At 36.5% G+C, this 27,912-nt stretch overlaps 3 protein-coding genes across 5 annotated transcripts; 2 read left to right on the forward strand and 1 right to left on the reverse strand.

The window, feature by feature from the left end:
• The first annotated feature begins 10,719 nt into the window (after positions 1-10,719).
• LOC103334228 (zinc-finger homeodomain protein 1-like) lies at positions 10,720-14,306 on the forward strand. Of its 3 annotated transcripts, none has more exons than XM_089042776.1 (3): positions 10,720-11,806; positions 12,802-12,875; positions 13,454-14,306. In XM_089042776.1, exons 1-2 carry the CDS (start codon positions 10,969-10,971, stop codon positions 12,831-12,833), a joined length of 870 nt encoding a protein of 289 aa, XP_088898902.1. In that variant the 5' UTR covers positions 10,720-10,968; the 3' UTR covers positions 12,834-12,875; positions 13,454-14,306. The 3 variants fall into 3 exon arrangements, with proteins under 3 accessions (XP_088898902.1, XP_088899180.1, XP_088898660.1); XM_089043054.1 differs by having other exon boundaries at positions 13,757-14,306; XM_089042534.1 differs by lacking the exon at positions 13,454-14,306 and having other exon boundaries at positions 12,802-12,996.
• Positions 14,307-17,181: 2,875 nt separating this feature from the next.
• LOC148920962 (uncharacterized) lies at positions 17,182-18,369 on the reverse strand. The gene is made up of 3 exons (XM_089042481.1): positions 18,272-18,369; positions 18,106-18,167; positions 17,182-17,988 (listed from the first exon to the last, which is right to left on the reverse strand). Exons 1-3 carry the CDS (start codon positions 18,309-18,311, stop codon positions 17,539-17,541), a joined length of 552 nt encoding a protein of 183 aa, XP_088898607.1. The 5' UTR covers positions 18,312-18,369; the 3' UTR covers positions 17,182-17,538.
• Positions 18,370-21,883: 3,514 nt separating this feature from the next.
• PFK5 (phosphofructokinase 5) lies at positions 21,884-27,912 on the forward strand. Its single transcript, XM_008237188.2, has 13 exons — positions 21,884-22,334; positions 22,428-22,518; positions 22,862-22,935; positions 23,868-23,979; positions 24,305-24,400; positions 24,570-24,671; positions 24,771-24,845; positions 25,206-25,346; positions 25,499-25,615; positions 25,705-25,809; positions 26,009-26,089; positions 27,100-27,228; positions 27,349-27,912. The coding sequence occupies exons 1-13, from the start codon at positions 22,030-22,032 to the stop codon at positions 27,514-27,516; spliced, it is 1,596 nt and encodes a 531-aa protein (XP_008235410.1). The 5' UTR covers positions 21,884-22,029; the 3' UTR covers positions 27,517-27,912.

Consider the following 27,912-nt stretch of genomic DNA (forward strand, 5'->3'; position numbering starts at 1 on the left):
GTCAATAGGCAGTGGCCCTTTAATTTCCAGTTAAAATAGGAACTTGATGATGCTTGAGTTGAACCAAGCAAAAGGGTTGGATGGGGCAGGTCAAAGTGGGATTGATTAGTAATGATCTTTGTCTTCTTAGAACTCCGTTATGTCAAATTTAATTATTGAGGATATTATTGTTTTTTCGGGTCTATGATATTTTAAAATATATTCATACACATATCGTATAAGTATCGATAATATCAGAAAATATTGACGTCGATAATTTCTCTCACACTTCAGCAACATTTGGCCAAAATATTGCTATAATATTGAGATGACGAAGACAATGAAAAATTTGAAGAGTTATTTACACTAACACCCCTGAAGTTTTTCTGTGTTTTCACAAAACTCCTCATGTCTTAAAAATTACACGAATACCCCATGAGGTTTCGTTTTCACAAAACCTCTTTTTATTGATTGTTTATCCAAAAATTGATGATTTCATTAAAAAAAAATTATGCAAATGACAAAATTAACCTCAATGAAGTATATGCAATCTAATCTCAAAGGTCAACTTTGTCATTTAGAGAATTTTTTTATTTTTTATTTTTTGAAATCATCAATTTTTAGATGAAAAATCAATGAAAATAAGTTTCGTGAAATCAATTTAAAACCTCAGGAGGTGGTCTTATAATTTCTAAAACCTCGAATTTTGTGAAAAAGTCAAAAATTTCGGGGGATGTTACTGTAAACAACTCAAATTTAAACCTTGTAGGAACTCTATATGGTACTAAATTACTTATGTATATTACTATGCAATGTATAAAGTATGAAATATTGAAGTAAATCATTATAAATAAATGATTATGGTGTGTTTAATCTTCTTTCATTAATTACTACATATTTTCTACACTTACAACTTTTGTCAACTCAATTCATCATGCAATGCATTTCTTTCTTTTCTTTTTTTTTTTGTGATAAAGTAATAGATAATTAACTAAATAAACATCCTCCAAAATTTCAAGAATTTTTTTCAAGTTTTTCTTACAATTTCCATGATTTTATTTAATTTTTATCAATATCAATAATTTCTCAATATTTCTATCAAAATTTTTGTATTTTCAAACCACCATACTTTCAAAACCATCAATATTTTAGACTTTATCCATATCTAGTCTTCACTTTTCTTCTTCAATTTAAAATTCATTTATGTATGTACCCATATTTATGTAACCTGATAACCCTGCACTGCACATTTTGGAAGCCTTCATGGCATTCATAACCCTTTTTCTCTCAAAGTATGCAATTGTACTGTTCCATTAAATAATCATTGTCCTTCAATTCATGACAACTCTCTCAGCCATCAGTCATCAGTCATCAGTCATCATCATGTTTTATAATCTAAGTGTATCTGATTAATTAATTAACTTTCTTCCTTAATTAATAAAAACCTACATGTCGGTGGCCTTGGTTATGCATAGGCAATCATGGGTGCTAGTAGCAATTAGCTTTAGATGCCTTTATTTTTGTTCCCAAACGTTTCTGGCTTCTTCTGGACCATTGACAAGTTAATATTTTATAGTGGAGGTCACTTTGGAAGCTTTGGCTTGGCCACTCAATAAGCAGAAAAACTTAATAACCGACATAACCCCAGTTTTGAAAATTTAATAACCGACATAATACTGTTTTGTTATTCCGTCGTTGTATGAAAGTCTTTCTCCTCAATGAGAGCTTGTTGTGTTTGTTTAATTGAGATGCACTGTGGCTCGACTGAGAGAATATGCCAACACTACCCACTAATTAAGTAATACTATTAGTAAGATCTCACCTTTCAATTCTTTCATCAATGTGTGCTTTGATTTCGTTATTTCATGTTTAAGGTTCATGGTTTATGGTCCTACTCAAGATCGATCACTTTCCTTTTTGCACTAACTTGTAGTTGAGTTGCACAACATCTTCTGTTTCATGATTGCATATCACCAAGATATTGAACTTGTATAGGCGACTTAACAATGTTCATTGAACGTGTAAAGGGTCGCAAACTTACATACAGTCAGAAAATGTCTTCCCCTTTTTCTTGTAAGCAAAAAGAAGTAAAATGTTTTAGTTGCCCAACTTTTGTGTCGTGGGCGTAGTTTGTTGTTGTGCAAGCGAAGGAGAGGTCTCTGCAATAGAGAATTAATTTAATCATATAGCTAGTATAATAATTGAGTTAATTCAACTCATGATAACCTGTGTTTTTTTAATATCTTTTCTATAAACTATGATAGCCTGTAGGACAAAGCAATGACATTGAAGAAAAGCAGAGCTTCAGAGAGAGAGGAAATGTCATATAAGGTTATAGTGATTATGATGAGAGAGGGAAGAGGGACAGGGGGGAGGGATGGGTAGGGAGTTCAATTACACGCAAGAGCTGGTGAACAGTAAGGAAGAAGAGAATCTCTCTCTCTCTCTCTCTCTCTCTCTGTTTAGCTGCAAGCTGGATGGTAGTGGAGGAAGCATTTTACATTGTCAGCCCAAATATAGGATGGTGATTCATTTCTTTTGGCCTTTATCAATATATCTCCTTATTTTTATATGCTTAACATTTACCCCAACCCCCACAACTTTTGTTTGGTCGTACCTCCAACACTCACAGCCAAAAACATTTACATTTAAATTAGTAAATGTTATTTTACACATGTACATGCATATGTATGCTTCAAACGACTAATTCTCACCTTTATTAGAGCACCTCCACTCATTTGTCATGGCAAAGGGCAAGGGTAAGGTAAGAGTTGTTACTATTCACGTGAATAGTGACAGCCCTTACAAAAGACTTGTGGCGTTTCCACCTATTGTCATGGCAAAAAGAGTTTTGGTGTGGAAAGTGAAGAATATGACTACGTATTTATTAAAACAAATTCTGAAAATTTTAGTATTTTTTAGATTTTTTAAATAATTTTTCTTCGTTGTTGACGTCATCGCTGACGCCAGCAAACCCAGGCAACAGCCCAGGCTATTCTGGCCTTTGGACTGGCCCAATTTGCTGGGACCCATGAGCTGCCAGGGTTGTAGAAGCCTGTTGGAACTACAAATTGGGGCTTAGGCACCCTGTTGCTCAGCCTGGGGGGCCAACGGTGGAGATGCTCTTATACTCATCCCACGACATCTTTATTTAATCGACAAAAATAAAATCAAAAGACATTTAGGGATAAATTAATTAAATTGGACCGAATCACCTCATAAGGGTTAACGAATTTCTTAACAGAATTGAGAGAATGTGATTAAATGTGACACAAAATTAAAGTAAATGAGATAAAAGACGACAATCGAAAATAATTACACTTTTCTTTCTTTCTAGATTGTAGCTTAACTTTGCCTTAATTTAGAAGATATTATCAATAGTATATGAGGCTCTGGTTTTGATTTGCGAATAGGTACGTACGTAGTAGATTTTGCAATCTCAAATATATTCTCAATGCATGGGCATGAACCAAAGGTTAAAACACAAAAATATATATACATACATACATGAGTTATATATATATATATATATACCGAGAGCTTCTATTGAGAAATCCATCAAATAAGCTTATTTGAGGGATCCTTCAAATAAGCTTATTTGAGGGATACCCCTTGTAAGCCCCACTGCGGATTGTATTTCACTAATCCAAACCGTCTATTTTGTAGATACTTATTTAAAGATCATCTCTACAAAAAATCACTTGAATCCGATATCATTTGACCACTCAATTGAGTTATTGAAATTTTAGTACTTTCTTGAAGCACTTTGTTCATTGATTTTGTAAGACACAATTGGATATCAAAATGGTTCTGATTTGTCTAATTTTTTGTAAGGATGATCTATTGAATGAAGACCTGAAAAATAGATTGTTTAGATCATTGGGAAAAAAATTGTAAGGTACCCTAAAGGATGTCCCTCAAATAAAATTATTTGAAAGATTTTTCAATAGAAGGGAACCTATATTTATTTATTTATTTATTGTTAGTTGTCTAAGGCGTATCGTATCTTACTCTTTTGTATTATCTTTTCCTTAGAACCCAAGATATCGAATCAATGGATCATCTCCATTCCATATACACACACACACATATATAATATAATGACGAATAGAAGAATGAAGAAGTAAAGGAGATGACCATTATGCTTGTGCCTAATGTCAACTAAAACCAGTGTTTGGTGGGGATGGAAATGTCAGGCATGCACTGCTGCCTTCACAATTACTACTGTTAGAGAATCACCCATGTAATCTTTTATCCTCTATATTCAAAGGTGGTCCTGATAATAATTACGTATAACTCTCTCCGATCGATCCATGTCCATCTTCAGGTTCAGAAGCATAATAATAATAATAATTATCAATAATACTTGTTAACAACAATAGGTCAAAACCCAATTACCCAATTCAGTGAAAACTGATGATTATGAAAAGAAAAAGATGAATCATTTCTTGAAACAAAGCTGGCTAGCTAGTGTATAATGTGTGTGTTTGTTGTTGATGATTTGTCCCATCCATCTTCTGATTCAATGAGCTGTAAAATCCAAGCATGGAAATGATATGATAGTGTACAAGAAAATCAGAAAGAAAGAAAGAAAACTAAATAGCAAGCTACGCTGGCTAGCCTTTTCTTTTTTTCTTTTTTAAAATAAAAAAAATAAAAAAAAGACATGCAATATCAGAAGAAAGAGAGAATATATTATTGTGTTAAGTAAACAAGCAAGAAAAGACAAAGAAGATCATGGGTTATGTTGGTGATTTGGTTATTGGGTGGGGGGAGGGGGTGATGGTGGTGCAAGAAAGAAGCAAGAAGCAGGGGATGGGGGCCACTGTTGTTTAGAGAGGAGAGAGAGGAGAGAAGAGAAAGAAAGGCTGCCATGCCAAGATTGCCAAAGAATATAAGAAATGGAAAATCACGGTCGCCCCACTCTTTCTCTTGTATTGTCAACATCCACTCCCCCTTTTTCCCGCAATTCTCTCTTTTCTATAAACTTTCTTTTCATTTCTCAACGGCAAATTACCTTGCTCCGTTCCGTTCATCATTTCAACAGTGTTCTCATGAGAGTATTTATATTATATGTTAATATAGTTGAAGATGAAGACAATGGAATTGTCGTTTTCCTGATTCTGTCTTTTATATATATACATATATATATATATATAGAGAGAGAGAGAGAGAGGGGGGGGGGAACGGTTTCCCGCCAGCTGACACAGACAAACGTTACATACAAATACACAAAGCACACAACACAAATACAGAGACACAGTTAGCTAGAGAGAGAGAGAGAGAGAGAGAGAGAGAGAGTGATGACGATGATGCTGATGATGGTACACTATGTCTGTGCCCTGTGTTTGGTGTCAGCACGTCCCGTCAGACGTTTCTCCCCCCCCCCACCGTTGGCTGTTTTTGGGGTGGCGGGAATCACATGAAACCCAAAAACCACGACATTTCCATTCCACCATACTTCAACACTACTTCATCCTCCTACATACTACTACCACCACTTCTTTTTATCTTTTTATTAAAGGATCTTTCTCCACTCTCTTTTATTTTTTATTATTTTTTAATCAATTTTGCTCTTTCTATTTCCTATTCTACCTTTATTTTATATTAATTTATTTTTACTTTACTTTTACATTAGTTCTTTTTCTTTATACTTAATTTTCCAACTTGTAATCCATTTTCAATATTTTTTTCCTTTAATCAAATAAGAAATTATATGAAATGTAAGTTGGAAAATTAAGTATAAATAAAAAGAAATAATATAAAAGTGAAGTAAAAAAGAAATTAATGTAGGGTAAGGATAGAATAAGAAACAACAAAATTGATTAAAAAGTAATTTTTTTTTTTTAAAGAGTAAAAGGAAGTGTCAATGGAGAAAAAAGGAGTGAGAAAATCACCTCCTTTTATTAATATACATATATATATATATATATTAGAAAAAGAATTCATTCATAGAACCAAAGACGTACAAAGAACGACATGATACAGTGGCCTCGTTAAAACCTTCCTAGTACAACCTTATAGGACAATCTCCAGGGAAGAAAAGAGTACCGCACATGTTTTAAACTAACAAGAGAGTCCGATTCTGGTCACTTTGGACCATAACAATAAAAGAACAAATCCAAAACGAAAACTAACACATAGACCTCCGACAAGAACCACAACTATAGACTAACACAGTAGACCCACATGAGAGGACCGCAGAACATCCCAACTGTAAAAAAAAAAAAAAAAAGCCTTCTATGAGCAAAATCATAGTCCTTTGACACCCACATAAATTGCAATGCAGACCATAGTAGAAATCATAAGAGAACACGCAGGAGGAACACATAAACAACAGTAAAAGGATCCCAAGAATCACTCCACTTCAACTCCAAACCGGACAAAGAAAAACTTCTATAACCAAGCATAGTTCTTTGGTCGGTGCAAAGTAGAGAAAAGCAACACATCTCAACAACTACTACCAGTATCACTGCTACCACCACAATTGAAACAGAGACAAACATCAGCCACTAGCTATCACAACTCTCCTGAGGGGAGACACAATTTAGCGTCACCACATAAACAACAATAAAAGGACCCTTGAGAAGTACTCAACTTCAACTCAAAACCGGACAAAGAAAACCTCCTATGAGCTATGACCGAACATGGTACTTTGGTTGGCACATAGTAGAGAAGAGCACCACATCCCAAGAACTACAACTAACGTAGTTGCTGCTGCTGCCGCCGTTGAAACATAGACAAAACATTAGCCACCAGATATCACAACCCTCCCAAGGAGAGACACAATCCAGATCACTCACTGCGCTACTGTCGAGACAAAGACAACACCAGTCACCTAGAAAACTGCAAAAATAATCAAACAAACAAACATACCTAGATCGAAACATATCTAGATTGAAGAAGGAGAAGAGGGGATAAGAGGAAAGGAAAAGATGGGAGAAAAAGCAGGAGAGATTAGGAGAGGAAGATGAAGATGGGCGAAGAGGATAAGGGGCAGTGGCCACCTCCCTCCTTAGCTTCCTTGTTGTTGGTTGTCGGCAAGGAGAAAGGAGACCAAAGTGCGGCTAGAGTTTTTTTTTTTTATAGAGGTTTTTCTTTCTTTTTTTAAAATGTGGTCTTAGATACATACATATTATATATCTCATTTTAAGTTTTCTTTATTGTCATTTTGATTTGACTTTATGTGATATATATTTGGGAGCAGGTTCGAAAAAAGTTTAAATGGGCTAAATTAAATTCGTCAAATAAATTTGGTTCCACTTTCGCACTAAAAGCAAGTGTAACATTTGATTTGGTTCGGTTCAATTTGACCTAATTTGATACAACTTATAATTTTACTATTTTTAAACATGATATTTTCTTATTTGTTATCACAATTTTCTATTATGTTTCATCCCGCACTTTGGTATCAATAAAGTTCCTAAATCATTTGAATATGATGTTACCTCTCTCTTCAAATTTCTCCATCAACTATTGTTCAATTTACAACATAATTATGATCCAAAAAAAAAAAAATTACACCTAGTAATTTAAACCTACCACATGCAGGCGCTGATGCCAGCAAATAAAAAAATTTAAAATTTTTGGAAAATATATTCTGAAAAAATACCAAAAAATTCAAAATTTTTAAAAATAAATACCTAGTAATTTTTTATTTATTAATATCATATGTATAAATAAAATTAACCCCATATGAAAGCAGTAATTGTCCTTAGGTTGCCATGGCAATAGGTGGAAAAACAAAAACAAAACATTGCTAAGGCAGATACTATTCACATGAACAACAATCGTCTTTACTTGCCCTGATCATTTTCTATGATAAATAAGTAGAAGTGCTCTAAGGGTAGTTTTTAATTTTTTTATATTTATTTTGGTCCATGTATAAGGGTAGTTGATGTCAACTGTTGAATTCCATTTCGGCCATAAAACCCCCAATTTAGAATAATGATATGAAATGACACTTGAAAACTAAAGTGATGAGCATTCTTCCTTTTGTTTCTTTTTCTCTTAAAAACTAAAAATGTTCAAGTTGTTTCTTCAAGAAGAGAGATTTGACAATACATTCATGAAAATTAGGCAATTGGCGGGCATGCAGTCGGATCAAAGGTCACAGGGACAGGGAGGAGGAGGGTACACAAAAGAGGTGTCAATTTGGTAATGGTCAAAAGCATTTTGATGGATGTGGAGGTAATTAGCTGAAACTCAAAGACAGCAACCAGCCAGACCCCCCCGGGTAAGGCATTGCTTTGCGTTGGGCGGATGAGTTTCTTCAAAGCTCCCCCTACAATAATACAATCAGTGCCATTTCTGATTTTCATGTGATAAGACTGCCAGCCATCACCAATTATACTGGTTTTTATGGTTTTCTCAACCCCGAAAAGGACAACAGCGACTCTCCCAGCCATAAGCCATTATACGTGCGCCCATTTGCTTTTGCTAGTTTCTTTTTCCTATTTTTTTTTTTTTCATTTTTCATTTTTCTCAAAAGTTTTTATTTTATGAGTTTTCTCGTTAGCCTTCTTATTTTCGGTTGAAAATTCAATCCAATCCAATCTAATCTAATTTATATTATAATTGGATTCGATTGATTGAGTTCAAGATAAAAACCTAAGGCCTTATTGCATTGATGCTGAGCTCAATTTGTTGAATCTTATTTTTATGCCCTTTTATGGATGAACTTTAGTTCCAACAAAAAAATAATAATAATTAATTCGAACTTCTTCCTCGACCATACATTATATTCGACTCATGGTTTCTTAAATTAACAATGTTATTATTATTATTTTTGGTTGAGTTATATATCAGTCATTTGTGATGTGCACTGTGCATGCACGTGTTGTGAATTGGATTTTGATGATTAGGGTTTAACACATTTTAATACTACTACTATAAAAGTGGCAAGATCCTAGCTACAAGTGAAATCATTTGCTACTCCACTAATCTCATTATTAATTTCAAACCTTTTGAAAATTACAACCCACTCATCTTAGTATGCACGAATGTTTCACCATCTTTGTCTCTCTGTTGTTCGTCACCATACTATTTCTGCCCTTATTTTTTATTTTCTTAAGTCATGGATGGCGGCAGGCAACCATAACATAACTCACAAGCCTCAGCAGTGTGCCAAATCGAATAATACAATGCTCATATAAAGGATCTTTGAACTCAACTTTATCAGCCAAATATACCAAATCTCAAGCGTGGTTGTTTCTTAAACGAGCCACGCTCGGATTGACTTGTTTATGTTACGAGTTGAGTTTAGATGAGCTAAATTTAAGCCAAGCTTAATTTGAACTCAAGATCTATAACGAGACAACTTATAGTCCTATTCTAAGAGTATTTTCAACGGTGAGCTCAACCCAGACAAAAGCCCCTTTAGGCTTCCAAAACTAGCTCCAACGGTTTGTTACTACCTTGGCAACACATGGGGTCCACCAAGCCCGGGCAAGGTCCAAGACAAGATCAACCTGACCTCCTGCCCTTGGGCACTGATGCCAACTTGACGTCATCGAAAAAAAAAATTTGAAAAAAATTCTGAAAAGATACCAAAGATTCTGAGTTTTTTTAAATACAAATACTTATCAATTTTTTATTTATTAATCTCATACGTATAAATAAAATTAATCCCATGTAAATAGTAATTGTTCTTGAGTTGTTATGGCAATAGTTGGGGAAAAAAAATACTATGACATATACTATTCGCGTGAATAGTAACTACACTTACTTGTCCTTTGTCATGACAAATGAATGGAAGTACACTAAGTAATGGAACAACGATTTGACCCCTAAAGTGATCATATTGAGATTGAATTTTTTCTTTTAAGAAACTTTCTGGGAAAAAATGCACCAAATTATTTATTGGCTATTCAACATAAGCTTAAGAAAAAAACAATACACAAATTGTCCTAGCGAATCGTTCAAATAAGGATTTTGCTGTAACACTTTTGGAATAAGTAGGTTAAAAAAGATGTGGAAAAAATATCTGATCTACTTTTTCTGGAATAACTAAAAACTAATTTCATCTCGTTGTTGTTGTGTAGGGAAAAGAACGATTATGTGTTGGGATGGAAAAAGACATTCTTTTTTAAGACCAACATTATTCTAGTCAGTAAATAAAATAAAATAAAAATAAGAAGAAAAGCGTGTCCCACAAACACCAAACCGTAGAGTGGGTATGTTTACAAAAAACGCACCCAATATTCACTTCCTTTTCTGAGACACGAAAAGAAATATTTGAATAAGAAAGATGGAATTTTGACGCCAAAAAGCGCGTCACGCATGTCGGAGACGAGAGCACGTACCCCCAGCTGCCTTAAATGCCGACAATTTATTTTTTCCTAAGTAATGCCGTGTCCTGACACATACTCACACGCACCCAATCACCATCCCCCTCTCTCTCTCTCTCCTCTGCCACAGTACTTGACACTTCACGCGCCGCCACCACCTCTCTTGCTGCCGGGAGCGTGGGGCACTTCAGAAAAAAATAAAAAAAATAAAAATCCCTTGCCTTTTCCGTTCATTTTTCTTTTTCATATTTTTTTTTTGTTTTGTTTTTTGTTTTCAGACTCGTACTAGTAGCAGTGGCAGTCTGACACTCCCAAGCCCATCTCTCTCCACCTCTGAAATTTACCGCGCGGTGAAAAAACTGAGACAGAAGGTGAAAATGACTGGTTTAACCGGGAGTAGCCGGTGGGGGTTGAGAAAACGGGAAAGTATATGAAGGGGGTTTGAAGGTGGACAAAGCTCCTTTTGCAGGGAGCTAAGCTAAGTGTTGAGGAGAGTGTGAGAGGAGAGATAACACTACAAATTTACACCTGACACATACACAAAAACACTCTCTCTCTACTCTTTCTCTCTCTAAACTCAGTCCTCGCTATCTTCTTCTTCTTCTTCTTTCTTCTTTTTGGGTTTTTCTTTCTGGGTTGATTCTCTGATTCATTAATTTCTGGGGGGTTTTTCGTTTTTGGTTCCCCTTAATTAATTGATATGGAGTTCGAGGATCAAGAGGAGCATGACGAAGAGATGGAGATGGCGGCGAGTTACGACTCGCTCGGAAACTCAGCGGGTGGCGTCCGGGTCAAAATGTCGAGTTCTGGACCCGAGGGCGTAGCAGCAATAGCGGCGGCGGCGGCGGCGTCTCAGCAGCAGCAGCAGCAACAGCAACAGCAACAGCAACAGCAGCAGAGGAAGGGCGCCGCGAGGTACAGAGAGTGCCTGAAGAACCACGCGGTCGGGATTGGAGGCCACGCGCTCGACGGCTGCGGCGAGTTCATGCCGGCCGGTGCCGAGGGCACGCTCGACGCGCTAAAATGCGCCGCCTGCAACTGCCATCGCAACTTCCACCGCAAGGAGGGCGACCCGGGCGGGCTCGCGCTCATGACCGCAGACCCGTACGGGCAGCTGGTGCCGCTCCACGGGCAGCACAACCACCCGCAGTTCTCGCCGTACTACCGTACGCCAGCAGGGTACCTCCACGTGGCACCGCACCACAGGCCGCTGGCGCTGCCTTCGACGTCGGGAGGGGGCGGGACCCATAGCAGGGGGGAGGAGCAGGAGGACGACATGTCGAATCCTAGCGGAGGCGGCGGCGGTGGAGGGGATTTGGGAATGGGAGGGGGTTTACATGGAACGGCGTCTTCCGGGAAGAAGAGGTTCAGGACGAAGTTTACGGCCGAGCAGAAGGAGAGGATGTTGACTTTGGCGGAGACGCTGGGGTGGAGGATTCAGAAGCAGGACGAGCCGGCGATTCAGCAGTTCTGCAACGAGACTGGAGTGAAGCGTCACGTCCTCAAGGTTTGGATGCATAACAACAAGCACACTCTGGGTAAGAAACCCTAGCTAGCTGATCATGCTTGTTAAGCTAGAAACCAAACAAACCCAGAACAAGGAAGACAATGAACATGAAAAACAACCCAAAACCCACAAGTATATCATCATTCTTGTTCATGTTCATCTCATCATTTCTCTCTTTCTCTGTCAGTCGACCGATCTTCTGGATCTTTTGTACTTATTAGTTTAATTAGGACAACCCTTGGCTAGCTCTAGCAGTTGTAGTAGGATTTATCAGCTAGAGGTAATTTTCTTCTGGTCAAGGTGGCGAAACTGATCAGGAACAAAAATCATCATCATGTGCCTGCAGCCGACTTTGTTGAGAAATTCTACTGCTTTTCCGGGATTTTAATTAGTGTTTTAATTAGGGTTTCTTTTTATTTTTAATCTTTTTTTCTTAAATTTATTGACTAGTGTAGTGATGATCATCCGTGTTATTTGAACACTTGATTTAGATGAGTGTGAAATCTCTCTCATTGTTGTGAATGTGCCCCATTTGATCATTTCATTAACTAGTGCATGTAAAATATATTAATCATATATCTTTGCTTAATCATCCTACTAATTTAATTAAATGGGTTGATCAATGTTGATGAGTTTGCAGTGTTTAGCTGTTGGTTATGATCATCATAGAGTATAGAGTATAGAGGGAGGACCATCTGTTCGTAGGCTTTGTGTGGTCTTAATAACAAGACTTGTGCGATCCATGCTGCATTTTCCGTTTTCTATATATACCATCTCTTTTATTTATATTTTTTTACATGTGTTTGTTTGTACGTTTCTGTGTCATTCATTTACTTCTCTTCCCTTCAATCCCATGCCTTTTTGTTTTCGTCCACGAATCTCAGACTCTCTGGATTTTATGTTGAGAAGCATTAATTGTATGAGATGCTATAGTTCAATGATCAGTACTTTTTCTCTTTCCTTTTTTCACTGCTTAATTTAATTTTTTCTCTTTTCTCTTTGTCTGGATCTTATGCTCTTCTGAAGGGCCTTCAAATGATGAACCCAACCCGAGTTGAAAAGGGATGATGATCTTTGGGACCTAGCTTTCATATTCTCTGGTCTGTTTCTTTCTGCTACCAAGTTTTTGTCTTTGCTCTTTCTTGCATTGCAAACACTGCTTTTACTTTTGCAGTAATGAGTGCAGAATATATATATATATATATATATAATATTTATTGATATCCATGAATTTCTTTCTTTTTGAAAAATTTAGAGTATTTTATGAGGTTGGTTTCTTTGATCCATGTAATCATATGATGGAGCTTGTCTGGTGTAGAGGGTAGAACCCAGATGTTTGATATCCCTGATCTGATGGGGTCACCTTGGGAAGGAAAAGAAAGAGCTCAAAGTCATTCAATTATTATTATTATTATTATTATTATTATACTATTCATTTTTCTACTGTTTTGTTTTCTCTTGGGAAAGAAGATATAGCAGCTAGAGAAACAGTAGTTTTTGTTTTCATGGAAACTCAAGTCCAAAATGTGGGTTCAGTCCATGTTGGAGAGAAAGTCGATAGATCCAAAGCTTGGTCTCTATCTATCTGCAGATATAAATATTATATATATATATATATATATATTTCGTTTTATTAATTTCTCTATCTTTTTCCAAATTTCAACGATCTGCTTCAAAGGGAACATGTGGGCGCACTCCCAGCAGCAAAAAAAACTCTTAATAAATGTACACAAGAGGGAGGGGGACACAGAGCTTTTGTCTGCAGCTCCCTCAACTGCAGATCTTTTAGGGTTGGTTGATAGCATTCTTTCCAAGAATCTTTCTAAATCTTCTTCTAATTCTCTACTATAAACACACACACCCATCTAAGATTATTGAAGTTTAATTATTTCTTTAATTAGTGTTTAACTGTGGTAATTAATTAACAAATCTGACTGGCTCAGCCTGTAAAGTATAGTCATGGTTCAGCTTAATTTTTCAGGAGGACCAAATTCCATTTTCAGGGTTTGAAATTGTGAGGTGTGCTTGTTCTTGGGTCCTTTTACTTGTTCTACTTCTAGCATTTGATGTCTCAAGTTTACTAGCAAGAAAGATATAAATATATACATATATATATATATATATATATAAAACTTTTGTTGGAGGTTTTCTTCTTGTGAGAGTCCAAGCTTACCTAGATGAGATCCTTGAAGATGCTTTACTTGTTTTGGTGGAACCCCAACATCAGTTAAAGCTGCATTGTGGTCCATGGACTTATTGGGAAATCTGGTCAAAGTTCAAATTAGCAGATTCAGACGGTTGTAAATCATCCCACATAATCCATCCCCTTGTCAAATGCTTCATTTTTCATGGACTGTCTTTTCTTCCTCCTATGCGCATTCAAAGTTCAGCCAAGTAGGGAACTTTTGGTCCAAAAGTCATCACATATTAACTGGAAATCTGCTGTGAAACTAATGTGGTTAACTTTGCAATTAATTAAAGATCTAGAGTTGTAATATGTCTTCAATGCATTAAGTTGTTGCAATGGTCTACTAATTTTTAGGGTTTTAACCGTAATGATCCATGAACTTATATCCGAGATTCATTTTGGTTCTCCAACTCATTTTGAGTTAGTCTCCAACTCTCCCGCGTGTTCCAATTTAGTCATTCCTTCAAATTTTGTGAATTTTTCCGACTATTTGAAGCTTAAAACCGTTAATTTAGATATCTAAAAACTGAAAAGAAAATGTTATGGAATGACTAAATTAGAATATGCGTGAGAGTTGGAGGACTAAAATGACTTAAAAACGAGTTGAATGATTAAAATAAAATTCGGAAATAAGTTCAGGACGATTGCGGTTAAAATCCCTAAGTTAAATAGACTCATCAAAAGATGCAAGGGCTTGCAGAGATAGAATTGAATTCCTGCAAATTTGATAAGAATTTCCATGTATTTATTGTACTTTGAGCAACTATATTAGAATTTGAGAATCCTAGCCTGCTTTCTGATTCCCATGTTGTCATTTCTGCTACCTCGAAAAAGGGCCGGTGCGCTCATCAAACCCTTTTCTTGCCCAAACACAAAAACAAAAGGGTGACTTAATTCTAAATCTTTGAACATTTTGTGCTGGAATTTTACATCTGCCTACAATTTTAGTAGGCTTTCATGTGGCTATAACAATGAGGAGTTTCTCGGGTTTCTCTTCATAATTTTCTTTCTTTTTGGCATTAAGAAGAAAAGGACAAAAAAAAAAAAAAAAAAACACTTTGCTGCTATGAGCAGTTTGTTTGTAAGATAGATAGATGATTTAACAAGCATCAATTCATAAGCATGGGGGAATGGGTTGCACTTTCGGCTAAGCATATCGATTTTCCTGATCTGACATTCATGCAGACAGACAAGAGTGTGATTAGATTAGAAATGATCAAGCAATATTCGCAACCTTGAAGGAAACTTGTTGTCTTATACAAGGAATTAGCTGCTGCTTTAGGCACTTCAATGAAATTCTAGCTAGCTTTATGCCTAAACCCTAGAACTTGGTGGTCATCATCATATCAATTCTGGTTCATGGTCAAAATTAGTAAAGCTGATAACTGACTTGCCAATAATGGTTGGATTAGTTTTTGTTGACTGAATTGATCACTCTTGGCACTTTGAACATACATTGCGACACCTGGCTGGCATATTACATGTTTCAAAGCGTACGTGCCATCTTGTGCGATTAGACATGGGAATAAACTTACCAAGAAGTTCAGTCGGTGAACCTAACAACTATACGTGCATAGAGTCATAGATGAGTCAAGGAGCAGAAATAAGACATTGTAGGAGAAGGTGAAGAGGAGGGAGGGGGCCTGATAAGATTCTTTTGGATGATCCAACTTCGGAAAGCAAAACCTTGAAGAGGATTGTAAGATTTAAAAGTTTGAAAGGAAGTTGGGTTTGGCATTGGCACCTGATATATACTTTAGATTTGATGATACCTTTTTGACAGTCAAACGATTAAGACCATTCAATGGTACACACCAATTCTAAATCTGGGGGCCTCTGGTCTGCCTGACCAATTAAATTTGTTGTCCCTACTCAATCCAACCTCCAAAGAGTTTTGATGTTTTCAACTTTTGGTGTGATTCTACTACTAATGTCTTGGGGAGATGCCAGGCCCACACCCTCATTGTCTTTGAAAACATATTTAATATCATGTCTACCTACACAATTAATAAGACACCAACTAGTATTTTGCAGGAAATGTTCTTTTTAATTAATATACAAACTAATAATTGGTTTAGTTGGGTGAGTTGAATTACATTTTAAGTTCGAACCTCAATATTTCATATCAAGAAAATAAAAAATACACATAATTAATAATTTAATTTAATAGTTTGACGCCGACGAGGTCTAATTCAGTGAAAAATGACATTGAATTGTAGACCGGTGATCTCATATTTGAATCTTCATTGCACCCTTGTTTGTGTGTGTGTTTAACAATATATAATGTTTTCGAATAATATGACATTTACTTAGGGCCCGTTTGATAACCGTTTCAATTTTCATTTTCATTTTTTTTGCTAGAGTATAGAGGAAAAAGAGGAAGAATGGAAGTGAGAATGAGAGTGGATATGAGATTAAGAGGGGACACTGAGAAGGAGGGAAGAGTTACAAAAGTACAAACAAAAACTTGAAAGGGAAAACAATTTCAATCTCATCCTTATTCCCATTCTCAATCTCATTTTCCTCTATACTATAACACAAAAAATAAAAAATAAAAATAAAAATTGTAATAGTTAGCAAAGGGGCCTTTAATTTATAAAAAAGGAATTAATAATTCATTTATTGTTTTGACTTGGTTGATTAATAGGTAGAATTCTATAGCGAGATCCTTATATGAAACCTTATCTTTTAACTGTTGAATCAAATTAATTAGCCATTAAATTAAATTAATTAGTTTGATCCGACGATCAAAAGATAGTTCTTCATACTATAGAATGACTCTGATTAATAGTGCCTGTCTTTGTGGACCATTTTAATGACAGATCCTTTAATAAATTCAAATTCACTCAACTCAACACAAAATTATGGAGCTCATGTATTTATGTGAATGTGAGACAACCCACTAGGGCCACTACTCACTCATGCACACAAAATATTGCTGGGCCACAGGCATAAAACCTTCACGAATTGATGCCTTGTTTCCCCTTCTTGGTGTGAAAGTAAGTAGGTCAAATAATATCAACTATAGGTTGGTATGATGATCAGTAAATATTGGAAGATATCTTTGTCCCCATTTATAAAACAAAAATGTATTTCAAAATATTAAAAATATTATGGGTTGGGATATGAAGATATGGGCTAATATTTAGAGGGGAGGAAAAATGTTAAGTCGGCTGAAACTTGACTAGTCCACGACTATATTCTGCATACAATGAATCTACGAATAAATACTCTTGACCACTAGAATTACGAATATCCATTTACTCTTCTCTGGTTGCTTCTCTATCTTCAATTAAAAACAAAAACAAAGTAGTTTACATTGCAAATTTTATTTTAACTCTTCTTTTTTGGAAATTGAGTTTACATAGCATTCCACAACTTATTTATATGTCTTATAAAAAAATCACAGGTCTCATCAGCACTTCCCAACAGCACTGATATTATTGTCATGTCAAAGAGACCTCAAGTCCAGACCCTTAACAAACCAAAACAATCTCTAACTTTCCATCCCAGTTGAGAGAAGCCGTTATCAGTACCCTATGTGTATGCTTGCTTTGTCAAGCCCCTTAACAAGTTCATGTGGGCTGCCATTGTTTCTTTGTGAAGGCTACAGGGCCAACATTTGACCTCAGTGTTTTGGCCCAATCAAACTTCTTGGAATTTCTAGGCATCTTCACAAATGGTTGCATATAATTTTCTGATCTTGAACCAGACCAATTAGGACCACTACCCTTTTGATCAGGAGGTGCCGGTTTCTTGGTCTCTTTTATTTCAATCCTGGTTCCCCCTTCCATTTTTATGTTTATATTCACCTCACAAAATGCTTTCTTCATCTTTCTTTCATCTCCAGCAGCAGAAGTTGATCTTCTTTCCTTTTGTTGTTGATAAAGCCTGTGCAATCTCAGAGCAAGATGGCAGATTCCATCTTTGATTTCTTCCTCTAAGTCTCTCTCTATATCCATCTCGACCTCACTCCGAATCTTCAGCTCTTCTTCTGAGATAAAGGCCCCAGGCTTTTCCTTTAACTATACCATAACACAACTACATTACTACATGATGAAATTAAACAATGTACTCAAATTTAACTAGCATAAACGAATTCAGTAACAAATAATAAGGGGGATTAGTTCTTTATGTGTCACCAGCCAAGCATCGGTGCTGTTGATTAAATTCGTGGCCTCGTTCGAATGCAGCGTCGAAAAATCTGCAAAACCCACGAAAGGGTCACCGAAGTTGGATAAGATCCGCAAGAAGAGCACATGAAAAACTAAGAATTTGTTAGCCAAATAGCATGGAAATCAAAGGAACCTAGTATATCTGAATTGTTGCATTTTCCTTGCTGGTCCATACTTTGTACTTTGTGTCTTGTGCTACGTTACATGTCTTCTTGTGCTTCAAATCAACCCATTTTAAACCCTAGCAGAGCGATTGGGACTGCTGTGAATGGGACCTGTGGTTTAGACATTTGTGGTTGGAATGAAGACGACATAAGTTGGGTTGCCTTAGTGAGAAATGGCCGTTAGAGACGTTATTTTGGCGCCAAATATCTCAGCCCAAATTAAAAATTACTGGAAGGTAATTTGGTTGTGTTGGGGAATAAGAAAAGAGAGATTGTCTCTCAAAATAAAATACTGCTTTACTTGGAAGGAATCAAATGTTTGGGTTGGTCTTGAAGCATAATCAACCTACACACATGACGGGCCTATGAATATTGCGAAATACTATTTCACATTTTTTTTTTCTCTCCATAATATCAGTGTTTAAGATACCTAAATCATTAATTAAGTTGATTATAGTGTAATTATATTCTTAACAACTCATTAACAGTGACGGTAGCTAGGCTCTATTTGGGCAATGGTTTTGATGATGTGATGGTTTCGTATGTTTATGGCTTCTAGTGAGCCGATATTTCTGTTTCAATTTCTTTGGCTCATTGTTTCTGGCCACTGGGGTGAATTTGCTGCTCAACTTTCTGTAATTGCCCCATGTTTATGAAACGAACCTTCATTTTTGTAGCAAAAAAAATACTAGAACCGTGAATAAAAAAATAACACGTATATAAGAGATAACTCATCCCTCCCATACCTCTTCAAGAGGCATAAGTTGAACTTGAGATGTAAACATAGTCAAACAATTTTAGTGGGATAAACTTGTAAATTATCCATGGAGTCTACTTCATAAATCCTATTTTTGTTAGGCTTACGTTTACAAGCACGCCAACTCATCTACGCAAATTATTTATATGGTTGTTGTCTGCTCAAATTCATCTTATTTTTCTTTTTAAGTTTGAACTCAAATTAATCTTATAAAAGTATTGTTGGCTCTAATTTTATTTTTTTAAGTTTGAACTCAAATTAAGCGGTAATTTGGTTGTGTTGGGGAATAAGAAAAGGGAGATTATTTCTCAAAATAAAAAACTGCTTTACTTGGAAGGAATCAAATGTTGGGTTGGTCTTGAAGCATAATCAACCCACACACGTGATGGGCCTACGGATAGTTACCCTTCCCTTGGGCTGATGTAAGTTGAAGTGCCTATGAACGAATTTGTAAAATACTAATCTACTTATATTGACAGACTGTGAATCTAAATCATTTGAATAAGAATAAAATGAATCTGAACCATTAATTAAGTTTATTATTGTGTAATTATATTCTTAACAACTCATTAACATACACACAAAAATACTTACTTTTATCTGCACATTAATGCAATTAGAATCAACATATCCACAAGTATAAGTGTTATGGTTACAAATCTTGTTGTGATTGGTTGCTGTTTTCTCCTTAGTGCACATGCAGACTTGGGTGTGAAGCAGAAGGTGACTCTTGGAAGAATGCTCATGTGCTGATGTTTTTCTGTTTATGGGGGAATTTTATTCTTGGCGTAAGATCGGTGGGTCTCTATGTGCAGCTATGCTGTTCAGTGTAGAGGATGTGAATCCCGTCCTTGTGGCCATATTGGTGCGGTCTCCGGTGCCTTTGCAGGGACGGTGGCTCTGTTTTGTATTTTATTTTGATTTTGTGTGGGGAAGATTTGTTATACTAGACTGTACTGGTTTTTATTCTAATATTCTCTGTGCTTATGGTTATTTCTGCATTTGGCCTTTTTGGCCCTTGTATTCTCTATTTTGTTTGCTTCCTATTTTTGGGGTTTTAATGAACATTGATTAACCAAAAAAATATATTAGAACTGTGGACAAAAAGATAATTCATATATAAGAGATAAATCATCTTTCCATACCTCTTCAAGAGGCATAAGTTGAACATGAGATCCAAAGCAATTTTAGTGTGAGAAACTTGTAAAGAAAAACAAATGATGGTGTTAATTACCCATGCCAATCTTAGAAGAGTAAGATTGGGGAGCAAAAGAACTTAAGTTGGAGGGAGCGATCGGTTAGCAAATTAAAATTTTAACAATTGCATATGTGGTGGTATGTATAGAATAAAAGTCGAGCATATTCAAGAAATTATGCTTCCTTATGTCCTAATGCAATCCGTCATATTTCCGGGATAAACTTACATGTAATCATAATTTAAATGGAGTTATGTTTTTATACTTATGGCTTTGATAGTGACCAAGGGGGTGATGGATCCAATTAACAAATGTCTTTTAGAGGCTGATTCCAACCCTATCATCCATGGAGTCCACTCCATAAATCCTATTTTTGTTAGGCTTACGTTTACAAGCACACCAACCCATCTACACAAGCACACCAACCCATCTACGCAATTATTTGTATGGTTGTTGTCAACTCAAATTCATCTTATTTTTTACAGATGCCACAAAATGAGACAAATTAGCAGCACGTCAAATATCATTTCTTTGCCTTATTATTGAATCATTCAGTTTCACTGTTTTCAAAATTGATTTGGAGGTGTAAATCAAACATCATTTTCTCAAGATTTTCTTACCAACCAAACAGTTTTCGGTTGTGTCGATATGGTATTGGCACTGCCCGCTTTAAGTCAATTCAAACCAGATATGTTTTTAAAGAGAAATGGAGCTAAGTGGAAATCAATACAAGCTTGGGCAGTTGAGCTAAGCAGCTTTGGCATTGTGTAAAAGACACCAATCAAACCCACATAGTTTGGTATTCACATGGTCCGATTGCCAACCAACGAACCCGAAGTGGGCTCTTTGGAATAGAAAATGAGAAAGTCATGTGCCACCTTTTCAGAAAACAGTGGACTTTCTTGGCTTGAATATTGTATTTTTTGGAAATTAGGGTTGAATATTGTAATTAATTAATAACCCACAAGTTATGAATATGTCAGCTTTTTCAACTCGGGCATGCAATGCCAAAGTACAAATAATTTTTACGGCTTGATATAATTTTTTTTTACTAATAATTAAACTTTTATTTTTTACCAATTGGGTGTTAATTGGATTGACTCGGACTTGGTGTGCTTCCAAATGGTTATGAGCATATTTAAGCCTCATCGTACCTGTGTGTGTAAGTTTCGCTCTTTCCCTTATTAACTATGGCTAAAATCAAAGCAGTAGTTAATTTGGTTTTTAAATTTTCATGTACAATGCAAATGAATACAGTTTTTAAAACAAAAAATCAACCTCTAACACGGCGTAATAAGTGAAGTGAAAACAGTTAAACAATAGCTAGACTTAAAACATGCAAGCATGGACTCCACTAAAAATATGGGAGAAATTTCCAAATTTTATTAAATAATAATAGGAATGACAACCTAATCACAAAGCTTTAGTCCAAAAGCAAAAAAACAAAACAAAAAGCCGGCATTTTGCAAACGTTGAAAAGGGCAAGGCGGACGGTAGGTAGGCAAAGAGAGAGCCAAAAAACAGAAGGCTTTCTCTCCGTTTCTCCATAACCAAGGCCCTACATTTGACAGCTTGGACTAAAGCTTTTCCTACTTCTCCCAAGCTTTTCCCAAGTCAGCTCGTACGGCATCCCTCCCTTCCCCGTTACTTTGTATTTTCTCTTTAATTTACTCTCTCTCTCTCTCTCTCTCTCTCTCTCTCTCTCTCTGTGCAACTCTTCCAAACACTTGCATTGATCGAAACGAAGCTCTCTGCGCCTCGAAATCTCTGTTTCATGGGCACTCTCTCGCATGCTGCGATCGCCCCCAGACTCGCCGCCCTCCACCACCACCGCGCTTCCCATGGACTTTCGCATCCGAGTTCGCCATCTCTGAGGCTGCCTGCTTCCAATGGAGTTGCCAAGAAGAGCCGCGTCGTCTTCGCTCAGAGCAAGAGCCACAACAAGGACATCGATTTCAGCGATCCTGACTGGAAATCCAAGTTCCAGAGGGATTTCGAGAGGCGCTTCAACATCCCTCACATCACTGACGTATTCCCCGAATCTGTTCCCATTCCTTCCACCTTCTGCCTCAGGATGAGGTCACTTCTCTCTCTTACTCAGTTGCTTTCTTTGTTCTTTAGTTTTGAATTTTTAGTTCTGAGTGCCTGAAATTGCTTGAATTTATGTTGCAGGACTCCGGTGATAGAAGACTTTGCAGGGGGCTACCCATCAGATGAAGAATGGCATGGTTACATAAACAACAACGACCGCGTACTTCTCAAGGTATGTATAAGTATTACTCAACTATTATTCTTGTATGAATCTCTGTTTCTACAAAATTTCGTAATCTGAACTTGTTGAACCACTATTTAGTGTACCAGTCTTTGTGATAGTCTGTTTCAGTCAATGATTGATTGATGGGTTTACTAGTCTTGAGAAATGATGAGAAACTTTTTTTTTTTGGGCCTTCGTTTCATTATGAGAGTACCCTTTTTTATTTTTGTTGCTTAGGTTGAACCCAATTGAATTGTAATAATATGATGGTTTTTTTGTTCTTTTCTGTTATGTGGTTTCCATGTGAGCAATGCTAAAGACTGTTGCTTTGTTTTTTGTTCAATATTTTCAGACTATATACTATTCGTCACCTACATCTGCTGGTGCTGAATGCATTGATCCTAACTGTACGTGGGTGGAGCAATGGTAATTATTTCTCTCTACTCTCTTATGGTTGCTTGTGGATTTCCTAGGTGAGCTATTCAGTGGCAATAAGTTGATGGTTTCCAGTGAGGTTATGTTTTTGTTCCTTGGAGGTTTGCCAATCAGATATAGAAACAGATCTGTTTCTGTGAGTACTAGTGGGTGGTTTGGGGACTGCATATAGGTTCTCTGCAAGGCCATTTTGACAGGGATTGGTTACGGGGTGAAATCTCAAGGGCATGCTTGATGTGGTTTAAATATTTTTTCTTCTCAAACTTTGTTTTGTTTTTGTTTCTGTTGTGGGGGGCGGGGGGTTGAGAGGTAATGGAGATATTTACTAGGATCAAGCTGTCAGTGGAGAGTGATGCTGGAGGGTTGAGAGATAATGGATATATTTACTAGGATTGAGCTGTCAGTAGAGAGAGATTATGGAAGACTTGTAGAGTGGAGTGGGACTGTGGGAGTGAGAGAGAAGATGATGACCACGGATTAAAATGAATCGTTTGAACTTTTAGACACATGAAATGCTTCAAGGAGTGGTCCATTGGAATGGCTGTTATCTCGCTCATGTTGCCATGTGTCTTTAGAGGATTTTGAAGCAATTGACGTTATTTTCTTCAACAATGCTTCGATCGACGAGTTAACTGAATGTAGTACTCTTCTTTTTCGACTTTCTTTTAGTGTTATTAGCTGATAGTCATATCAATTTGCTATATATAATATTCAGCAGGGAGCACACATGTTTCTATGCTTTTCAAAATTTTCTACGTTGGGCTATGATAGGTCTTGAAAGAATTGCAAATTGAATGTAATCATATCATATTAACTCCTTATGGATTTCTTCTTACGACATATTGTATGAACTCCCTGTGCAATACTGGCTTTTCATTTGGATGACTGCGATTTCTGATGAATATGGTGTTCAAAATTTCCAGGGTTCATCGTGCCGGGCCTCGAGAAAAAATATATTTTAAACCGGAAGAAGTGAAAGCAGCAATTGTAACATGCGGAGGGCTATGCCCTGGTCTTAATGACGTCATCAGACAGGTCAGTTTCATCAAACAGTAATTGTACATGTATTTTTCTTGTGGTTTTTATCAGCACTGGCCCTGAAGTACTATTTGATGAAATTGGTATATTTAATAATTCATATGATGTATTATAAATTGTCGTTCTTAAATTGCTGATAAAACATGTTTTCCGTTCCCACATTGAAATCAAACACGTGATATGGATGGCCCAGAAGTACTCCTTAACCAAACACATGATTGGAGCTTAGCATCTTCCCTAATTGTTTTCCTTATATGCTCCTTAAGTATTCATACTTATGACGTATTGTATTTAACATACTTGAATCATATATGTTCTACAGATTGTCATTACACTTGAAATATATGGAGTAAAAAAGATTGTGGGGATTCCTTATGGTTACCGCGGATTTTCTGACAAAGAATTAGCTGAAATGCCAGTAAGTTGTTGTTTTTTTCCTTGCAAGTAGACATCTAGTATGAACCATTCAATCAACATATTCTCTTGCAGCATTGCTATGCTTCTACAACAAATATATGTTTCCTCGTTTACAACAAGAATACATTTATGTTGTAGACTAATACGTTGAAACTGGATTTGATTATTAGCTATCAAGGAAAGTGGTTCAAAATGTTCATCTTTCTGGAGGAAGCTTGTTAGGAGTTTCACGTGGAGGTCCCAGTGTTAGTGAAATGGTGGACAGTTTGGAGGTGATTATCTGAAAAGCTTCTTTTGAGAAAATTGGTAATAGTGAACCATCATGATTCCTAGAAGGTTTTATGATATATGTATTTGCTTGTTGATATCAGGAAAGAGGAATCAATATGCTTTTTGTTTTGGGTGGAAATGGCACACATGCTGGAGCTGACGCAATACACAATGAGGTTGGTAAGCTTGAGGATCTGTACTGACCTGGCGCACCATGTCATATGTGGGATCTGGTATTTATTAATTAAATAATAATAATTTTCTAACTTTGCGCACATAGGACCTGCATAAGATATTAGTTTGGGATAGTCTATCTGATAATTTATTTTGTTATTAAAACGTCTTAGCCAATGCTGGTAGAGGTTGGGAAAGATGTACCTGGAATATTAACATAAATTCTGTGGAGGGATTTTATTGGGTCCCAACTTGTGACAATCTTGTAGTCTTTGTTAAGTTTGAATGCTTGATTCTTTCGTTTGCCTTAATCTTCTTAAGTTCTAATTTATTTGTTTTTTTTTTTCCTATTTTTCTTATAGTGCCGTAAAAGACGGTTAAGAGTGGCTGTAGTTGGTGTGCCAAAAACCATAGACAACGATATTTTGCTAATGGACAAAACTTTTGGTTTTGATACGGCTGTTGAAGAAGCACAACGGGCAATAAGTTCAGCATATATTGAGGTAGAAATAAGTTATGATACTTATGTTACTTATTCAATATCATTTTTACTGCTCATGCATGGATTTATGTTCATGTAAGGCTTCTGCTCAACTGTTTTCCTGGCAGTGATGTCTACATGGTAAGCTGATCTTTCTTCTGAATCTTGTAATAGGCACATAGTGCTTACCATGGCGTTGGCATTGTGAAACTGATGGGTCGTAGCAGTGGATTCATAGCAATGCACGCATCCCTGTCTAGTGGACAAATTGACATATGTTTGATACCTGAGGTACTTAGACTGCACTGATGCTATTGATATATCCTATTTACATATTTTTCCAAACATACACTGATGCTAGTCATATATGCGCATCCAAGGTACCTTTTCAAATGCACGGTCCTCATGGTATTTTGCACCATCTGAAATACCTAATTCAAACAAAGGGATCAGCTGTGGTCTGTGTAGCAGAGGGAGCAGGGCAGGTGAGTCAGAGTCATAACTTCAAGTCTTGTTTTGGCTTGTAGGTGAATGTATATTTAACTGATAAGAATAATGATAATTTCCTCCCTTTGGATTCCATGTCCAAATCATGCAAACTAATTTTTCTATTATTTTTATGGTTGATGCTTTTCTTATCTTCCAAGTGAAATTGCTGAGTGCTGTAGGCTTATTTTTATGCAGAATTTACTACAGAAAACCAATGCTACTGATGCATCTGGTAATGTTGTATTTGGGGATATTGGCGTACATATTCAGCAAGAGGTTGGTGATTTTGTTTTAAGGCTATGATGGTTTCCATTGCATATGAGAACTTCCAACTCAATTTTAGACTTGTACCATGCTGTCAGGCTTTTTCTTTTTCTCAGTAAGTGCTTCACAGATTTATCGTGTGCGCAATGATTGGGTTAAGGTTTTATGCATTAAATAATTGAGAAGATTCCGTCATCGTTTGACGAGACAATAGTCAATGTGCCGTTTTGCAGGAAATTTGGATAGGGTTATACTATTTAGACCTAAATTTGCTTAAGACTCTCATCAAACAATGACGAAACTCTGCTTGTCAACTCGCCTTAATATTACAAACCATGTTCCACCACTATATTAGACATGGTGCACAAATTCTCTTTCCTATTTTACTTTGTTTACTCCATCTTTCCCTATGTCTGGGAAAGGGAGCCATATGTTCGATTCAAGTCTCATACCGTAGTCCTGTATCACTAGGGTTCTTTCAGCCATGTTGACAGCCCTGCCCATGTTCAATGGGGTTGAAGATGCAAATTGCTCTTTTGGATTTATTTGTACAATCCTTCAAGCCGTGCATATATTTGTTGGAGTTGACATGTTTTGGGCTTGACAATAAACATAGGCAGTGGTGAGGTGTGAACTACATTCAGATACTGTTAACAAAGTTCTGCAATATAGATGCATGATGTTAATATGGAAGCTCATAAGCTTTATCAGTTTATATGCTTAAATCTCTGACTCTCGCGAGTCTCAACGTGCTTGGTCACCAACACACAACATGTTTATCTTACTCATGGTGGTGATCTTGAGTCACATTAGGACTTTTAATATGCTTGTGTACCAGCCAATACTCTTGTCTTCTTGAGTCTTGATCCTACTTTTGTTATTCATAAAAATTAACAGTTTTTGTTTCTCTTCATATGAATTATCTGACATTCTGATAATTCAATTCCTCTGATTTAATTGTTCGGTTCATAATTTGGTTGAAACATTTGTGGTGTCTGTAACCATCTACAATCATCTGCCAGACAAAAAAATATTTTAAAGAAGCTGGTGTTCCTGTTGATGTGAAGTATATAGACCCCACATACATGATCCGTGCATGTCGTGCAAATGCATCAGATGGAATTCTTTGTGCTGTGCTAGGACAAAATGCTGTGAGTCTCTCTCTCTCTCCAACACCCAAACTTACACACACACAAACAAATAAGTACAAGACCTTTTTTTTATGGTATCTCCTCTGAACTACATTCAATACGCATGCATGTCTACAACAGGTTCATGGTGCATTCGCTGGGTATAGTGGAATCACAGTCGGCACATGCAACACTCATTATGTATACCTTCCAATTCCTGAGGTCATTTCTCATCCCAGGCTGATAGATCCTAACAGCCGAATGTGGCATCGTTGCTTGACTTCCACAGGCCAGCCAGACTTTGTCTAATTACTCAGTTTTGAGAAGTATAAGTTTCGAAGAGTAAGTTACAGGAAAAAAAAAAAAAAAAAACCAGCGTCAGAAGGAATCTGGTTTGCTCGGGCATGCTGCAGAAGAAATAATACAAAAGGATGAAGACATCCCTCCACTAAATTTGTTTAGTTTATAGCATAACTGCTTCAGATCCTCTTAATTATTTTGAAAGTTAAACTGAGCCAAGCAATTGGTGCTTTGGTTTATAATATTTCTGTACATCATTTGTTGTATCCTAGAAATCTGAATGTGGTTACTGATAAGGTGAACCAGAGCAACCACACTGGGTTCGTATATATAATCTAGTTTCAAAACTTGGGATGCCTATATTTACAAGTCTTCAAGAATAGTTTTAGTAGCTACTTTCTCTAA

Source organism: Prunus mume, linkage group LG1, assembly GCF_029339155.1.
Source record: "Prunus mume cultivar Tortuosa linkage group LG1, ASM2933915v1, whole genome shotgun sequence".
NCBI classification, from domain to species: Eukaryota; Viridiplantae; Streptophyta; class Magnoliopsida; order Rosales; family Rosaceae; genus Prunus; species Prunus mume.